The sequence below is a fragment of the Piliocolobus tephrosceles genome, chromosome 11, assembly GCF_002776525.5.
Source record: "Piliocolobus tephrosceles isolate RC106 chromosome 11, ASM277652v3, whole genome shotgun sequence".
Classification (NCBI taxonomy): domain Eukaryota; kingdom Metazoa; phylum Chordata; class Mammalia; order Primates; family Cercopithecidae; genus Piliocolobus; species Piliocolobus tephrosceles.
The window spans coordinates 109,081,332-109,099,697 of NC_045444.1; the positions used below are offsets into that span (position 1 = coordinate 109,081,332).

The following is an 18,366-nucleotide window of genomic DNA, read 5'->3' on the forward strand; positions in this document are numbered from 1 at the left end:
ACTTACTTCCTCATATCTTGCTAAGATACTCCCTCTACTGTAGCTGAACTGAATCAAAGGAGAAAATAACCACAAACTCATTTCCACCCATTCCTCCTTGAAATTGCTGGGTATAGTAACATTCCCATTTCCTAGTATGTTGCACTAAGAGACTATACTACATCACAGAAAGTCCACTGACTGCACACCACAAAACAAGAACTATTGAAAAGTCATGCCAAGGCTAGGGTTTGTTGGAAATGCCTCAGTTCTTTATAACTCAGTTAACAGACCGCTTGTGTCATGCCATCAAACAATTCTGCTTTTTCAATGGGCCTGGCAAGTATGTCAGCCTAAATTATCTATGTATTTCACAGACTTCAAAGTACTGCCTGGAGAGGGCTGATCTAAGCTGCGCAAAGGAGGGGCGGCTAGCTACAATTCCATAAGATGAAAGAACACGCCAAATGATTTTTTAACAGAAAAGAAAAAGGAATGGTACATGATGTCCCCTAGTAAATGACTATTACATATAATTCAAATAGGCTCCTGTTCGGTATAGATCCTCTTCCACCAAAGTACCAATGATTAAAAACTAAGGTGTTTGGTTATGTTATACATGGCACAGACTGGAAAAGAGCAGAGTCTTCCACAGAAACTTGCCACTCCTATTCTCACATTCACCTAAAAGCCCAAAGAAAGATACTAGCAGAAAGCCTACTGGGAGACCAAAACAGCTTCTAGAATAATCAGAGGCTGATATGGAGCTTGAGGTTCATAGTCTGGCCAAGTTTAGAAAATAAAACCAAGCAACTTGAGTTTTAAGTCTATTCCATCCAACAAATTTATTTCACATTGGAAGCCACAAGACTATAATTTATATTGCAAATTTTATACATCGCCTGAAGAATTTCAATGCAGGCCTAAATGATTCACTAATGCAACAAGAATCTTATGAAGACACAATGCCTCCAAAAGTCATATCGAATGTGGGTAAACAGGCACCTTTATACACTCTTGGTAGGATGCTAAGTTTGTAAAAAATCCTTTTATGAAGAGAATTTAACGAATTATCAAACATTTGGATGTTGACACCTATGGAATGATCAATTCTAGTTCTAAAAATCCCTATTTGTATAAAGGTACAATGACATTTCTTGCAACATAGTTTAGCAAAAGTTTGGTAAAAATCTAAATATTCATAACAATCTAAGTAAATAAATTATAGTACATGGATATGATAGAAGATTATCCAGCCATTAAAAAGAAATGAAGTCAATAGAATATGCTCAAAGGAGAAATGAGGTGCAGAACAAGACAGGTAAAGTATATCCCATTTGTATAAACACTAAAAAGTATTTATCCATTATCTATGGTTGTAAATAAAAGCATAACATATGCTGACATAAGCACAGAAAAGGGCTGGCAACTAATTCTAAGAGCAGGATTAAGGAGAAGTTGAATATTAAAAAAGAAAAAAAAAAAGATTAGAGTTGCTCTTAAATTAAAAATACATATTCATGAAAGGTCTTAAAAACATCACAAATATATTTTCAATTTTTAAAAAAACATAATAAAGCTTAAGAACAATTTTCCTTAAAATGCTCTCCTATATTATGGCACCAAAGTACAGACTTTCCTTTTTAAAATAGTGCTGAAAAGCCAAGAAACAAATGTGAGGAAAAATCTATGACCTTCTCAATGCATGAAGGAAAAAGTTATGTCCTTGTGGGTTGGCTTTTATTTAGTTAATGTAAACCTGGAATGGATTTTTTACCTATTAAAAAAAATACAATATTCAATGCATGACAGGGCACATTATACTCATGTTAGCAGATCTTAACTATGTGGAACCAAATCTATTAAAATAACTTTCTATATTAAAAATGATATATTTACACAGTTAAGACGCCATCATGTATGCAAATGATGTTACTCCAAAAATTGTTCATGTCAATGCTCCTTACATCCATATTTTTTGAATTATTAATTGGAAACTCTACATGTGAAAAATATGAAATGGTGAAATTAAATTAATCCAGACTGATGACATAAGCTCTCTTCGGAAAACCGCATTCCACATGTGGACGCTGGATAATCCTCCATTATTTGAGGGCTCCAGAATTACTGGATAATTTCTCAGAACTGAAGTATTTCACAAGCCCACAATGAAAATGCTTTTATTGAGTTATTTTTAAGCATAGACTTACACAAAAACCTTTAGAAATCTGACCGCTATATTTTCGTAACTTATAAGACAGATACACAAACACCAACATACATATATGGCACAAACCAACAGCAAATTGAAAGAACAAACCAAATCATAAAAAAACAGTGAATTAGGTTTGTTCTGTGATGGCCATGGTGGTCAAGGGAGGAGAAAAAAACAAGAATCTTAAACATATATTGTGACTAAAGTTTAAAAAAAAATTCTGGATTTCTACATCCAAACTAAGCAGGGTAAAAAGAAGCAGATCATTCTCTCATTCAGAAAAGTTTCAGGTACAATGTGAAATTTTAAAAGCTATTTTGTCAGTGATTTGAGGGGTAGAGGAAATGTAGCTTGCACCAGGACTATAGCCGTGCTTTAGAGAAAGTTAAGAATGCTCTGAGCAAAAAGTGAAGGCTTAGAATGCTTCTTTAAGAAAGTGACACTAACTGGCCCCTATGGGTGGTCAAGAGGCTTTAACCTATCCTATTCCATCTACTATATTTATTAAAATCCAACATTTTGTAAATGTAGTAGCTATAACCAAAATGCATGGCAATTTGATTTTCAGGGTTCTCCACAGATATATGTCAAATTGACAATTGGATGATTGTATCCTGCTAAATCTAAATCACCCTCTTACATTGAAAAGCCAAACCAATCTTTCTTTGGCTCTTGTTCCTTTTACATTTAAACTCACTCAACCCAGTGATATGTTTCCCCTGGCCATTTCAGGGAGGTTCTATGTATATACACTGGCAGCTTCAGTGACCATAAAGCAATAAACTACAATGCAGAAGTCAATCTGTGTTTAAGAAAAAGCCTAAATATTGGATTTTGCAAAATACAGTTGCTTTTCTGGGTGTAAAGATTAGGAATTCACAATTAGGTCCTTTGCTCCCGAGAAGTCTTTTTTTTTTTTTTTTTTTGGTTTATAGTTCAGTTGTTCCTGACATTTAACAGAAAAAATAAAAATGTTAAGGACTGAAACCAATCACCAATCAATAGCTCACATAGCAGCCTGATATGGCAGCTTCAGTGCTGCATCTGCTGACTTCCTTGTTATCAACTGAAACATTCACCGCACAGCAGAGTCTGCATTCAACTTCTCATTCCAAAGCCATACACCATTGTGCCCAACAAAAGGCATAAATCAGCTGAGTCCCCTGAGTCATGACTAATTTGTTAAAATGTTGCAGCAACTTCATATCTAGAGTCTCAATAAATGCAGTGGTTGGCTCAGCCTCAAAGAACCTGAATGTGTCTGATTTAGAGTGGAAGTCTTAATGCTCGAAAAGTATGCCTGACACAGTCTCTAAACTGGCAGCCTGACGGCCTCACACAACATGGATGGTCAGTCAAAAAAGTCTACATTAGAATAAGAAACTGTCCAACAAGGTCAAGCACAAAAATTGGGCTAGCAGTCTTTCATCTACTCTTACAGGAATACTGGTCACACAAAATGTGTGGGAGGCATGTCGAAATCCAGTATGGATTCTATTTTCGTTTTGGAAGACATGCTTGCCCACCCCAAACTGATACAAGGCTGGGAATGTTGGGTTTTTCCTTAATATTAGAAAACAAGTTAACGGCAACTGTTGCTCCCTTCTGAGCTACCAAAGGGCAACTGGTACATTCTCTCTGAGCATTATTTGTAAGAATCTGCTCACAGGTTTGTCTCTCTTAAGACTGGCAACTCTTTCTCTGATATTCTAAAGCAGTCTCTAGCAACGAAAAATAACTTACAAATCTTTTCCACCAATGTGCTGTGCTGAATGAGACTGCCTTGCTCATTCTTACCACTCTATCGCCATTCTTTTGAACCAGTAGTTTGGGTACTGCTCCCACCAATGAAAATTTGAGGAATTTTCACATTAACTACAAAACTATGGTTTAGACTTTTGTCTTCAAAAAAGTTTTATTTTTTAGAAGGAAATTGCTAATGTGAATCCAACAGAGAAAAATGGTTACTGGTTTGAGAAACAGTAAAAACACGTTAATTCACTCAAAAAAAGTAGGTGACCAATTACTCGAAAAACAACGTTCCTGTTTCCATAAATAAATTCCCACGTTCATCTGTTTCAGTTTTCTTATTCTCAAAAAAAAAAAAAAAAAAAAAAGCATAACAGAACCAATTAAGTCAAAAGTGAGGATAAGAATTGGCCCTGAGTGCCTCAGCAAGGTGACATTAGCCCTTTAATGGACAGCTAAGGCTTTCAAGTCATTCTAGTAAAAAATTCCCATAAACCAGGATGCTACGTTATCTGAGCTTAGGAACTGTAAACATCTTAACAACAAGAGCAAACACCAACAGTTCTTATTACGTGGCTACAACTTTTCAAACTGTAATTTCATTTAATCCTTATAACATATCAGTGAAATAAGTGCTATCATTATTCCCACTGTACAGATGAGGAAGCTGAGCCACAGAGAGAATAAACAAATTGTCCAAAGTTAAGCAGCTGGTAAAGGCAGAACCATGACTCAAAGCCAAGCACTCTGGCTGCAGAGTCTCTCTATGGAACCGCAGTGCTTTGCTGCCTCCCCTGTTGTCCTCTATGTACACCAGATGACAAGTAGGGAATCCACATGTACATATTTAGAATACTCCATCAGAAAAGCTCATTTTGTTATGAAATAAAATCCAGGCCTACCTAAACAGAAAACATACTCCAAATAAACTAAAGCAAACCTATGTTTTCAAGATGGTAGACTTACCAAGCACATTTACCTCCCTTCATTTCTCATATACCATTGATGATGGAAAACTTTTTAAAAAAAGAATAAAGCAGAATGGTACAAGACAACAGGCAAAAGTAATATCAGAAATGAATCGATGGAGAAAACAGAGCAGAGTAATTATAACAAAAGACAGATATAAAAGAGGTTTCCTATAGAAATAGAAACTATCCTTCCCAAGGAAACAAAGTACCACAGAAACGCAAATCTAAAAGATATATGAATTGAGTTTCTAGGATGATTTTCTAAGTCATTTGTTCTTTCTTTCTGTCTTTCTTTTTTTTTGAGGGTGGGGCAAGGCGGAGGAGACAGGGTCTTACTCTGTTGCCCAGGCTGGAGTACAGTTGGTGTAAACATAGCTTACTGTAGTCTCAACCTTCTGGGCTCAAAAGATCCTCCCACCTTGGCCTCCCAAAGCACTGAGACTACAGGCATAAGCCAACACGCCTGGCCACCTAGGTGATCTGTTAGAAGATGGCCTATAGCACTAGCACTTAAGAACAGCTCTCTCAATAGGAAGTCATCCTAAGCATAGGCCTTGGGGCCAGAAACAGAAGCAGGGTACAGTGTATACCAGGGCCTTTCCAACAAACACAAATTAAAACCAAAATAGCAAAGGCACCACTACCCAGGACTAAAATACTGTCAAGTGCCCCATCCCTGCAACAACCCCAGTTTCCTCACTTGCACCCTCTGCCTGGTTGTGAGCATGCCCAGCCCCACAGAACCGTGCACAGCCCTCAGGAAGCCCTAGCAATCAGGGAAGAGGCCTACTGCTGAAACAGTATTACAACACTTTTGAGGAAACCTATGTAATTAACCTAATCCTGATTTATAAATGTAACCATATATTTCTAAACATGAACAGATCATCAACGATCAAAACAATGTAAAATGCAAATAAATAAGATGAACGGAAACAACTCAAGGCTAACAGAAAAATTTGACAATGGAATTATATCAAATTCTCAGTTATCTCTACCAATGGAGGATTTAAGGCACAAGAACACTCAAAACTATTTGTAGCTGGCACTAAAAATGTTTTCTGATTTCTATTATAGTAAATTTACCACCTAAAGAAAATTCTACATAGTGATATTAGACATGAACTTTCATTCTCTAAGGATGTGTTACGGAGACCTATACTATGGCTCCAGCTCCAAGTTCAGTATTTTATGCACCCCTGGGCAAATTACCACTTTCTGTCTTAATTTTCCAATCCATTAAATGGGACAATATTGGGGAACAGATGGAATCCAGCCTTGGCTGGAGAGTTTGCCATGGACAGTACTAGCTCTGGTCATACCTCTACAATTCCTAAGATAGGTCGATTTACAGTCAATAGTTGTGACTACTTTGTAAAGTTGAGAATAATACGTTTATCCTCTTCAGGAGAAATTGAGAATAAGGTCTCTGCTTCTGTCAACTGATTCAAAAGAACACACTCTGAATTCTGTAGTCTAGAGTAAGCATCGCTGCATAAACACTGCTAGGAACTGATCTGTTAAATCCGGAAACCAAGGAAACACAGCAATTGAGTCACTTCAGGTACTGCTCACCAAGGGACCAATGCACATACAGCTTCGAACAGTCAGATTTGTATCAGAGACTGAATTCCTTGGCAATCAAGTGGAGGTGCTTACTAAATATATACTCATTAAACAACCACCACATTCCAAGTGTGGACCAAGCAACCCACTGTACTAACAAGTCCAGGGCTTACTCAAAAGGAACAAAAACTGGTAAAACACATTCGCAGTCACTGGTACAATGGTAACAGTGGACAGTCACTGCTAAAGTAGAATGACATGATATCAAGTATGTTAAGACAATATGCACACAAATCATGTCATATAAGAAAATGTTCCACAGTGCTTGTCAAGTTGAGGTTTTAATAGAAATCTTCTTAATTATTAAATTCTTTGTTGAAAAATGCTTTCCATTAAAAGAAATGAAAGAGATAGCAACCAAAATAGCTGGACCTTAAATTCTGATTCAAATAAATTAATCATAAAAATTAAATTTATAAAACAAACAAAACTGAAGTGGTAGTGCTTATCTTTTAGAAATACATACTAAAGTAGTTGGGTGCTGGTGGCTCACGCCTGTAATCCCAGCACTTTGGGAGGCCAAGGCGGACAGATCACCTGAGGTCGGAAGTTTGAGACCAGCCTGGCTAACATGGTGAAACACCAGCTCTACTAAAAACACAAAAATTAGCTGGGTGTGGTGGCACACACCTTTAATCCCAGCTACTCAGGAGGCTGAGGCACAAGAATCACTTGAACCCAGGAGGCAGAGGTTGCAGTGAGCCGATATCAGGCCATTGCACTCCAGTCTGGGTGACAGAGTGAAACTCTATCTCCAAAAAAAAAAAAAAAAATACATACTAAAGTGTTTGCTGATGAAATGATACAATGTCTATGATTCATATTAAAATAATATGGGAAGTTGGTAGTGGTATAGATGAAAGAAGCCTGTCCATGTGTTGGTAACTGTTGAAGATGGGGGCTGGGTACATAGGGGCTAATTACACTACTTTTTCTGCTTTTATGTATAGTTAAGGTTTTCATAATGAAAAAAATGCTTTAAATACACAAATCAAATCAAAGGTGACTTATTCTTACCTGTATCAGAATCTTTTATTACAATGTCGGAGATTTCAAACAGTTTCAGAGGAAGGGGCATCTTACGATTTGCTGCTATGGTCTTCAGGAGGCCAGGAAGAAGGGTAGTGCGTGCCACCTACAGGAAAAGACATGAAATTGCACTGACCAAATACGACCCAAACAAACAAACGTGGTGAAAGACAAAGACTATGGCAGAAAGACTATGGCTTCATAGGAAGACACTTCTGGAAAATGCATTGCCCTAAAATATCCAAGTCACTTTCAGTTTTCAACTCCAGGACACCGCAATTGAACTGAAAACATTCTGGCTTCCAAATTTACAAAATAAAAAATCATAAATTTGATTAAAAAATAAATGAGAAACAAATATAACCTAAATATGTTTGCTCATATCTAAGGCATGATTATTTTATTCATTATCATTCATTATTTCATTTTTCCTTTTTTTAGAGACAAGGTCTCACTCTTTTGCACAGGGTGGAGTGCAGTGGGCACAATCATAGCTCACTGCAGCCTCAAATGCCTCAAACCACTATAGCAGGAGGCAAATGCCTCCTGCCTCAGCCTCCCAAGTAGCTGGAACTACAGGTACATACCACTGCACCCAGCTAATTGATTATCATCTCAAAAACTAAAGTTTGCTTTCAAGATTTCAAATATGCAAGTTTTCATATCCTGCCTCATTTCACAAAGTAATTGAAATAGACTACAAGAAATACAAATGTTTAAGTAGATTAAATATAGGTCAGGCACCATGGTTCATGCCTGTAATCCCAAAGCTTTGGGAGGCCAAGGTAGGAGGAACACTTGAGGCTAGCAGTTTGAGACCAGAATGGGCAACATAGCGAAACACCACCTCCACAAATTTAACAATTAGCTGGGTATGGATACATGCCTTCAGATTCAGCTACTCGGGAGGCCGAGGTGGAGAATTGCCTGAGCCCAGGAGTTCAAGGTTACAATAAGCTATAATCATACCACTACACTCCAGCCTAGGCAACAAAGACCCTGTCTCTAAACAAATAAATAAATACAACCATAAATAGATTAAATATGAATTAATCAAAATTAGGACCAGGAAAAATGTAAATGCAATTAAAACACCACCAAAATGAGGAAAACAGAACACAAATACATAGGTGCTAAAAAATATATACAGCTGTTATGGGTAGGCTGTAACTACAGTTCTAAACTTTTCATTAACTAAAGCAAATGTGAAAGTATGTACAGTCATTTCATTCCTACTGTTCCTAAGAAATGCATACCCTGGTACATTTAAAAAAAGCAAAACTTTCCTGCTTTGTCTGTAAAATAAATTTCTCCCTGTGAGCTATATAGAATATATTAGCTTCCAACACATGTTGCCAGAAGGGTTTTATAAGCAGTGGTATAACATTATTGTGAGAGTCTGGGCTCTGCAGTCATACCCCAAGCACTATTATCTTTTCCTTAGAGGACTGCATAACGTTCTTCTGTGCTTCCACTCCTGCCACCTTGTGGTCTATTCTCCATACAGAGTGGTCCTTTAAGATGGAAATCAGATCATGCAACTCCCTGGTCAAAAATCTCCAAGAAGTTTCTGTTTGGACGAACGAAGGCAAGATGGTGCACTTCCGGGTTCTTCTTCACCAACTTTTCCCGCGCGGGAAAATGCAGCCGGCGCCGGGGAAGGTGCAGATCAACCGGGCATGCGCCAGGTGACGTCAATCCGAAGAGACCAAGATTTACCTGGTCGCACCTGCAGAACGCCCCCCACACGCCCGTGCCCCGCCTATTGCCCTCCCACTCCTAGAAAAGCCGCTCTCGGCCAGCGCGCCAGGCGGCCTTCCTGAGTCTCTCACTCCTGTGGGGACTGTAGGAACTCGGTAGGAGAGCTTCACCGGGGGACTCTGTCAGCCATCTTTGCCAGAGGCCGACCGACCTCTTCCCCACACCTTAGTGACCAAAATAAATTTGCAGTTTTGCTCCTAGCCTTGCCTACTCGCTGGTTCTTTTGTGCTCGCTCTGGTGGTCTTAGAAAAACAAATCGGTTTCCATTAAATTTTGAATAAAATCCATGGCCTACGTGGGGCCCCGTGTGATGTGCCCTGCCTTCCTCTCTACCCTCAACCCCTGCTGCTCCCACAGGCTTACTGCACTCCAGCCATACTGGAGGCCACACTGGTCAGCAAGTAGATTTCCATTCTGGGGCCTCCACGCTTACTCTGCTCATACATTCTTCCTTTAGGTTCACATGTGGCTTCCTTCCTTCCTTCAAGTGTCTGCTCAAATGTTCTCTCCTACAGAAGTTTGCCCTGAACACCCAAGCTAAAACACAGACCCTCTTAGATCCTGCACAAGTAACCATAAGACCCTAAATGGAATTGCTAGACTGTGTTTTGAAGGAAAAAGAGAACGTCTTTCCCATCACACTCACTATACCAACAAGCTGCTATTCGCCTTCAATGTGGTGCTTCTTAAATATTGTTCATTTTCCCCATTGGAGGGCAAGTGCCCAAACCATTCACAGAAATGAAACTACAATGTTAAAAGTTAAAAGGAAATTTAACTTATTGAAATATAATAAACAAACTACTGTTATAGAAAACTTTTCTTAATTTTATCAGTGTATTTTATAGATATGCCTTACTTGCATATTTTAAAACCTACAGAAATACAAAAAATTACACCTGAATCTGATCAAGCTTCTATATCCAACTACCAATTTACTGGAAACTTAAGGAGCCACTGGAACATATTCAGCAAAATCCTAAATGTAATAATTCTGTAGGACAAATGACTCAGTTTCTTCAATAAACAAACTGAAAGGAAAAGAAAGATAGAAGGATGAGAGGCACAACTTGTAGACTAACAGAGACATGAAAAGTATATAAATCAATGTCAATGTACGAACCACATTTGAATACCAACTCAAACTGTTAAAAAAAAAATTGATAGGAAGCCGAGATGGGCGGATCACGAGGTCAGGAGATGGAGACCATCCTGGCCAACATGGGGAGAACTACTAAAAATACAAAAATTAGCTGGGTGTGGTGACGTGCGCCTGTAGTCCCAGCTACTCAGGAGGCTGAGGCAGGAGAATCGCTTGAACCCAGGAGGCGGAGGTTGCAGTAAGCCAAGATTGCGCCACTGCACTCCAGCCTGGCAACAGAGTGAGACTCCATCTCAAAAAAATAATAATAATAATAATTGACAATTGAGAAAACTGACACAATGACTGGATATGTAAGGTGATTAAGGAATATTATTGTTAATTTGGAAGGGGTGTGGTAATATTCTCTAAGTTTGTTTATTGTCACTATAATAAAATTTTACGTATTTTAACGAAGTTACATTTTTATCTTGTCCATTCTCTAACATATTTACTATCAGAAAAGAGCCCAAAGTTAAGAATTATGCAGGAGAAAGAATAGATTTAGACAAGAAACTGAGTTATAGGCCCATGAAGAACTTTACATTTAACTTAACCATAAATAAATATAAACCTCTTAGCCAAATTAGTAGTGGTAGGACTCACTTATTGGTAAAGCAAGGTAAAATACAGCATCTGTTAGGTCAAAAGACAGGCACTCTCTTTCATCTTGAAGGTACTTTACACAGAAAGATTGATTCTTAAGTGTGCTAAGCCACAGTTATTTATAGTGACATTTAATGCATTTCTGATTATTTTCTTTCCACTTATATAAAATAGATAAGGCAGGATGTAAATCCTGAACATAACAGTTACCACATCTTAAGAAATCTATCAAGCTTCACTAGGGGAATATAAAGCAAAGAGGGAGGTGGGGGGCACGGGCTGAAAAACTACCTGTTGGGTACTATGCTCACTACTGGGTGACAGGTTCAATCACACTCCAAACCTCAACATTATGCAATATACCTTTGTAACAGACCTACACATGTACTAACTGAATCTAAAATAAAAGTTGAAAAAAAGGCCAAGTGAGGTGGCTCACACATGTCATCCCAGCACTCTGGGAGGCCATGGCGGGGGTGGATCACTTGAGGCCGGGAGTTTGAGACCAGCCTGGCCAACGTGGTAAAATCCCATCTCTATTAAAGTACAAAAATTAGCAAGGTATGGTAGCACACGCCTATAATCCCAGCTACTCGGGAGGCTGGGGCACAAGAATCGCTTGAACCCAGGAGGCGGAGGTTACAGTGAGCCAAGATCAGGCCACAGCACTTCAGCCTGGACAAGACAGTGAAGCTCTGTTACAAAAAAACAAATAAAAATAAAATAAAGATTTTTTAAAAAGTAGTCTAAGTAAAACTGGGAGAAAAAGGTACATTTGGAATAAACAAAAATCCATTAAGACTTACTGAAAAATCATTCTATGCAAATGAATTTGAATACCTCTTATTAAAAAGAACACCATGGGCAAATTTTAAAAACAATAGGAAACTAGACCTCAGAAAATAAAATATAACAATTCATTATTATAATCCTTCCAAAATTAGTATAAGGATTCTTCGAAGTTCTGACCCTAAATATAGATAAAGAATTCATATACTTGATATATATTACCAATTAGTTCTTTAATTAGTCTAGCTCTAATCTACAACATTAGTAGGTGGTTCTAGAGATAAAATTTAGAATTTTTAAATTTAGATTTAAACACTTTCAGAACTTTTAGAATTCTTTTTAGAACTAACCCATCCCTTATTTTTGTAGAAGTAAAAACCAAAATCCAAAGAAACGATTTCAAATCAGAATTCAGATATTATTTATAATAGCATTAACCTTCTTTAAAATATAGCCTTCCAGTTCTAAGATTCCCCTTGATTCTAGAAGAAGACATGATTTTCTCTAAAATCTGGCTTATAAAACATACAGATTTGCACATGCAAGAGAAACAGAACAAGAGCTTATTAGTATAAAAGAGATAGAACTATTTAAAGTTATTAATAAGCAAAGATGTTATAATTTTAAAATGCCCTCCCTTTATAGTTAATATCCTAATCTATAACACAAATCACTTAATACTTAATATTAAGGTAGTATCATTCTCATTTAAATATTCCTAAACTAAATGAAACTGCCAATAAACTTAGACAATTACAATAAAAGAAATACGCAGCACAGTCAAGAACTGATATAATGGGCAATTTCAAAGTGAATGACTTACGGAGGAACTGGGAACAGGTTTTGTTCTTTTATTACAAATGAACAGAAAAGAGATGAAGTCTGGCTAGGTGCAGAGGCTCATGCCTATAATCCCAGCACTTTAGGAGGCCAAGGTCACTTTGTGGATCACTTGAGGTCAGGAGTTCAGGACCAGCCTCACCAACATGGTGGCCAACATGGCCGTCTCTACCAAAAATACAAAAATTAGCCAAGCATCACGGCACGCACCTATAATCCCAACTACTTGGGAGGTTGAGGCAGGAGAATCGCTTTAACCTGGGAGGCCGAGGTTACAGTGAGCCGAGATCATGCCACTGTACTCCAGCCTGAGAAACAGAGTGAGACTCTGTCTCAAAAAATAAAAATTTGAAAAAAAAAAAGATGAAATCTGAAAATAGTGTTAAAAAATCAATTATGAAATGGAAAGTTCAGACAAGAGAGACTGGGCTAGATAATACAAAGCAAGTAAGAACCCAGTATGAAGCTCATCAAGAAAATATTATTTTTAAAAGTGTTAAGAATTTTTGGCAGCATAGCACGTAATAACCAACTATAAACTTACCCAAGAAGATACTGTTAAGAAGCTCTAAGATTTCACCATCTCAGGTATAATAACTGAAGAGACTTTTCCTAATTCATGTAGTGCCTCTCGGTTTTTACCTGAATTCTCACCTACTTAAAATTCTTACCTGAAATTCAGCTGTTTTAGGATTACTTATGTGGACTGCCTTTGTTGCAGAGATATCCAGACCAAGTTTATCAGCAATATCTTCTTGGGAGCACTGTGAAGTCCATACAAAACAGATTAATATGGAAAAGCAATTACTTAAGTTTAAAATAAAAAGTAACGCTGTAAGTCAACTTCTAAGAACAATGTATATTCTCTATATATATCAGCAAGTTAAGAACAGGCCTGGTGTCAGCTGGAGTAAATGTAATAAAAATAATAATAAACAAATAAAAAGAATAAACTAAGAATAAATACACATCAATCTCAGGCCCACAACAGATGGAATTTAACATTAATACTTCTTTCACAAAGAGTCCTAGCCATCATACAGAGTTAAGTAAATTTTTCACGTGGAGATGGTATAAACTGTACTCAGGCCCTTCCTAAGCTAGTTTCCCATTTATCTTTCCAATCTAATCTCCCATGATGCCCTAGCCATTCCCTAAACCTTATGTTTCCCTACCTTACCTGAAATGCCATCCCAGCCCCACTTGCTGCTACTCCCTAAGGCCGACTTAAATGACCTCTCTTCCGTAATAATATTGCTAATGACTCTAGTCAGAAACTTTCTCTCCCTCCTTGGTATTTCATGACTTTCCATTTTGACTACCATTGTAACCCTTGCTAAATCCACACTGACTTGTGGCTGAACAGTAGGACTGAGAACAGAATTCAAGTGACTGGAACTCTGCCCAGTGCTCTTTTATTGTATCACTTAACTTCTGTGCACATGCCTGAAACTCTTACAACAAATAAACTGCTGAGTACCCAGCGATCAAAGAGAAAGCTGCTTGCCACCCTCAGAAACCAGCATTGTAGGCAGAAGTTATGAAATAAAAAACTCACTGACAATTAGATACATCAAGTCTAATAATAAATGATAAAATGAGATAATGCAAGTATGGTGCCTGGCACAGAGTAAGCGCTCAAAAAATATCAACAATGATGATAACTGACAAATCATTACCAAGGATAAATTATTATCATGTATATTAATGCTAGCTTTTTGAAAGAGCATTTAAAACGTAACACAAAAACTGACGTACCATCAGATTACTGTACTATTCTAACTGTTCTAACAACTAGTTTTCAAAGGCTAGTTGGCATGCATTTCACTTATTAAAACAAAATGGCACACACCAACTGAAATGGTAAAAAGAATTCATTTCATGTCAATGTCAGTTCTAGTGATTCTTGCCATGCTTTCTCGAGAAAGATCCTGAAGCCACATCCAGGCATAGCAGAAAACAGCTCCCTGATCTGCTATGGCTGCAGAGGTGGAGAATGGTGGCAGGCACACTGGGGATAAGCATTTTCCCCACAGCATAAAGAAGTTTTATACCAACATTTAGGTATAATTTGATTGATTAGGAAATGCAATTGACATGAAGCAATCTACTCTCAAATGAAACTAGTTCTCTCTGTGTAAAAGAAAAAAACACTCCACAGACACATGGCAATGCAGCTGTGTATCTGAGTGACCTTGTATTTTATCACAGCAATGGATAATAAGGGATAGTGACAAGTGGCAATTTAAATTAAGCTACCCTGAAGTGGCAGTAGTTAGTACACAGTAAGAAACTTTTTTTTTGTTTGAGACAGTCTCACTCTGTCGACCACACTGGAGTTCAGTGGCACAATCTCGGTTCGCTGCAACCTCCATCTCTCAGGCAGGTTCAAGCGGTTCTCCTGCCTCAGTCTCCCGAGTAGCCGGGATTACAAGTGCACACCACCACGCCCGACTAATTTTTGTATTTTAGTAGAGATGGGGTTTTGCCAAGTTGGCCAGGCTGGTCTCGAACTCGTAGCCTCAAGTGATCCTCCCGACTAGGCCTCCCAAAGTGCACAGGATTACATGCCTGCCAGGAACTTTTTTAATGTTAATATTTATGTGTTTATTTTAATGTGTTAGAAAAATACAGTAAGTAAATGAACCTCATAATTTTTACAGATATTATTCCTATAACAAGGCTGAAGTACATAAGTCAACTTAAAAGTGAGCCAATTTAAAAGAATATATTACAACTACTATGCAGATATAGCAAAAGTCATTATGATGAAATGTGAATTATTTACACTTGGAAAGTCAGGGACTAGGTTTCAGAAAAAAAAAAAATGGCTGTTACTCTTGTGCAAAACTGGATTTAACAACATAGATCATCTTTGCTCAGTGATGCTTAGGCTTGCCTATAAACATCTTTATAAACATCTTTAATGTTAAAATTCCTACAGGAAAATTTAGTACAAATCCGAAACTCTCTAGGAGCTCACCCCTTTCTCTTCCCCCCAGTGATAAACAATGAATGTATTAAAGTGACTTTGGACAGCTGAACAGACTGTTTCTAACATCCCTGGTGTGACAGTTCAGTCACAGGCCTTGGACGCAGACAGGCATGGGCGGGAATCCCTGATCCACAGCCATGGCGTAGGACAAGTTACTTAAATTAACTTCTGTGAAAGACAGGAACGCCTACTTCACAGGAGTATACTGAGAAGAAATGGAATCATGTACACAAAGCCCTTGGCACAGGGTAAACATTCCTTGCAGAGAAGCCACTAGTCAAGACTCAGCCTCTGTGCTCCTCTAAAGACACATGAGGCTCCAAGGTTACAAAATTAAACTGCACCACTAATATAAAAGGGCAGGGAAAAATGCATATCCAAGTTTTAACAGCAGTTGTTTCGGGGGAAGAAAAGAGGATTCGAAGTGAGGAAGAGAACTGTTATGGTTTACTCTACATGGTTAAAGTATGAGTCCTTTAAAATAAGATGTATTCCTATGACACTCATATGTTTTAAAAAATAAAAATGTATTTCTCAATGTTATTTTTGGTATTTCATTTTACATGAAATCGTGGATGCTCACAACTACAAATGTATGTGTATATATGTACACAGATGAGTGACATGGCATTCACTATTCACAGACCCAGCGTACATGGATGAGACCACGGAAAAGCACTGTTCTAGGAGGCCAAAGGTCAGGACTCTGCTCATGACATAATGAGGTCATGCAAGTATGGTGGCCAGGAACACAGCAGTTCTCCTGCTGTCCGTGTAAAATGTGCTACATACTTATCCTCTCTCAGCCTCAGGCTTCCTCATTGGTGCAGTGCCTGACATATAATAAATGCTCAACAAATGTTGAATGAATGACTGCTGAATCAGAAAAATCAAAGTTTTAAGCAAACTAGAAGTAGGGTCCCTTAAATACCATAAAAGATTGAGAATTTCAGGGCTAGGGCTGAGTTGCAGAGGAGAAAAAGAAGTAGCTTCCTTTCCCCTCATAGATTAAACATACTTGAATGCTGAAGAACTACATTGTAGGCACCACAGAAATGCTCAGCAAGAGGGAAAAATGAAACTACAAATTGCATACACATTTTATTCTTTCATATGGTCAATCTGGTGGGGGAGGGAGATTTCCTTCTGATTTTGTAATAAAAGTCATTTCCTGATTTAGGCCTTTTATGTCAGCTTTTCAACTCAAAGCAAATGTTTGTGAACATGTTCAAAGACAAAGAAATTAATTTAATGTGGAACAGTCCACAAGCCTTTACCCAGGGCGGCATCTAGTGGGCACAGCCATAACCAAATTAAGACCAAATATTCTAACTTAATAAATTTGGTTATGAAATACATTGTGAACTCTCAACACTCACATCAAACTATAAAATACTTTGTCATCTGTCATTTAAGGTATTTTTTTCTAGGCCTTCATTTTCTTTTGTGGCTGTAAAAAGAAAAGCTTCAACATTACTTTACCAGGAATTGTATAATCTCAAGTTAACAAAGGTTTTCTTCCAGAATCTGGAAATTCTAACAGTCTAGATTTTATAAATTCTTATAAAGAATCATAGAATAAATAATTCAGAGAGTCTAAGTAAACAATCAGCTGGGCAGAAAAAGCATGTAAGACGTACCAGGGCAAAGGTAAGCACTTCAGTGAAGCCAGCGGCTGCCATGTCATATCTGAGAAGTTCAGTGAGCTTATTAAGAGGAAACTGAAAAAAAAAGTATCCATTTGATTTCACCTCAATATTTCTTGTTTTTTAAAAGGGAGATTTATACAGAACATGTCATTAAATAATTTTTTTAAGAAAAATGTTTAAAAGATTAAAAACCTTTTCACCCTTACTAACGTACTGCTAATGCCACCATTTCCCTACCAATATTACCTCCTCCCTCCCCACCGTTCTGCCACCCCTCTGCTTTTACACAGATGTACAAACCACCCCCACTTCCATCTCTCCCACACACAGCTTCTGCCTTCAGGCCCAAGTTGAGAAAATGAACCTCTGAGAGATTCAACAGGGGCTCCAAACTCGAAACCTGTCTTTCTTCAAAGAACTAGTTACCACAGGTTTTCAACTTACTCTAATCATTTGGGCATCTGTTTTGTATCCTCTCCATAGCAAATGCCTCTCATTGCAGAGCATGTCCAAATACTGCTTGATTCCTACGTTCTGTTTTCTCGAAGGCTTCCTGGCATTCGATAATCAGTTTCTAACAATAAGGAGTGTTTATTTAAGGGTGCAATCTTACTTGATTAGCTATGGTGTAAGTTTTCGGGAGAGTCATCTGAATGTTGTTATATCCATAAGCAATAGCTGCATCTTCTACAATATCACATGCATGGATAATGTCAGCTCTGGTTGGAGGGATTTCAATCTCAATCTGATTCCCGTCACCTATGACTTCTGATTTTAAATACATCCTTGTCAGAAGTTTGGCAAGGTTTTCTGGAGTTTCTCTGAAAAAGGAATGAACAAACCATAAACTTCATTGGATTATTTTTTAATGTTTGCATTGTGTTTCAACATATGCTACTAGCTGAAATAATAATCTTTCTTTTTGAGTTCTATCAGAAACCAGACATGTTAACTGATGTTTTATCATTCCGTAACCGACTCTGAAGGATCGCAAGAAAAAATTAGTCATATGTGTA

General features: G+C 37.8%; 1 protein-coding gene across 2 annotated transcripts in view; it reads right to left on the bottom strand.

Annotated features, from left to right (window-relative positions):
- FARSB (phenylalanyl-tRNA synthetase subunit beta) overlaps positions 1-18,366 on the bottom strand; it is an 82,640-nt gene that overhangs the window by 35,119 nt on the left and 29,155 nt on the right. For both annotated transcript variants that reach the window (XM_023222202.2, XM_023222212.2), the window contains 4 exons: positions 17,964-18,171; positions 17,342-17,422; positions 13,378-13,470; positions 7,558-7,675 (listed from right to left, as the gene is read on the bottom strand). In XM_023222202.2, the coding sequence (XP_023077970.1) occupies positions 7,558-7,675; positions 13,378-13,470; positions 17,342-17,422; positions 17,964-18,171 (500 nt within the window). The remainder of the gene's footprint in view (positions 1-7,557; positions 7,676-13,377; positions 13,471-17,341; positions 17,423-17,963; positions 18,172-18,366) is intronic.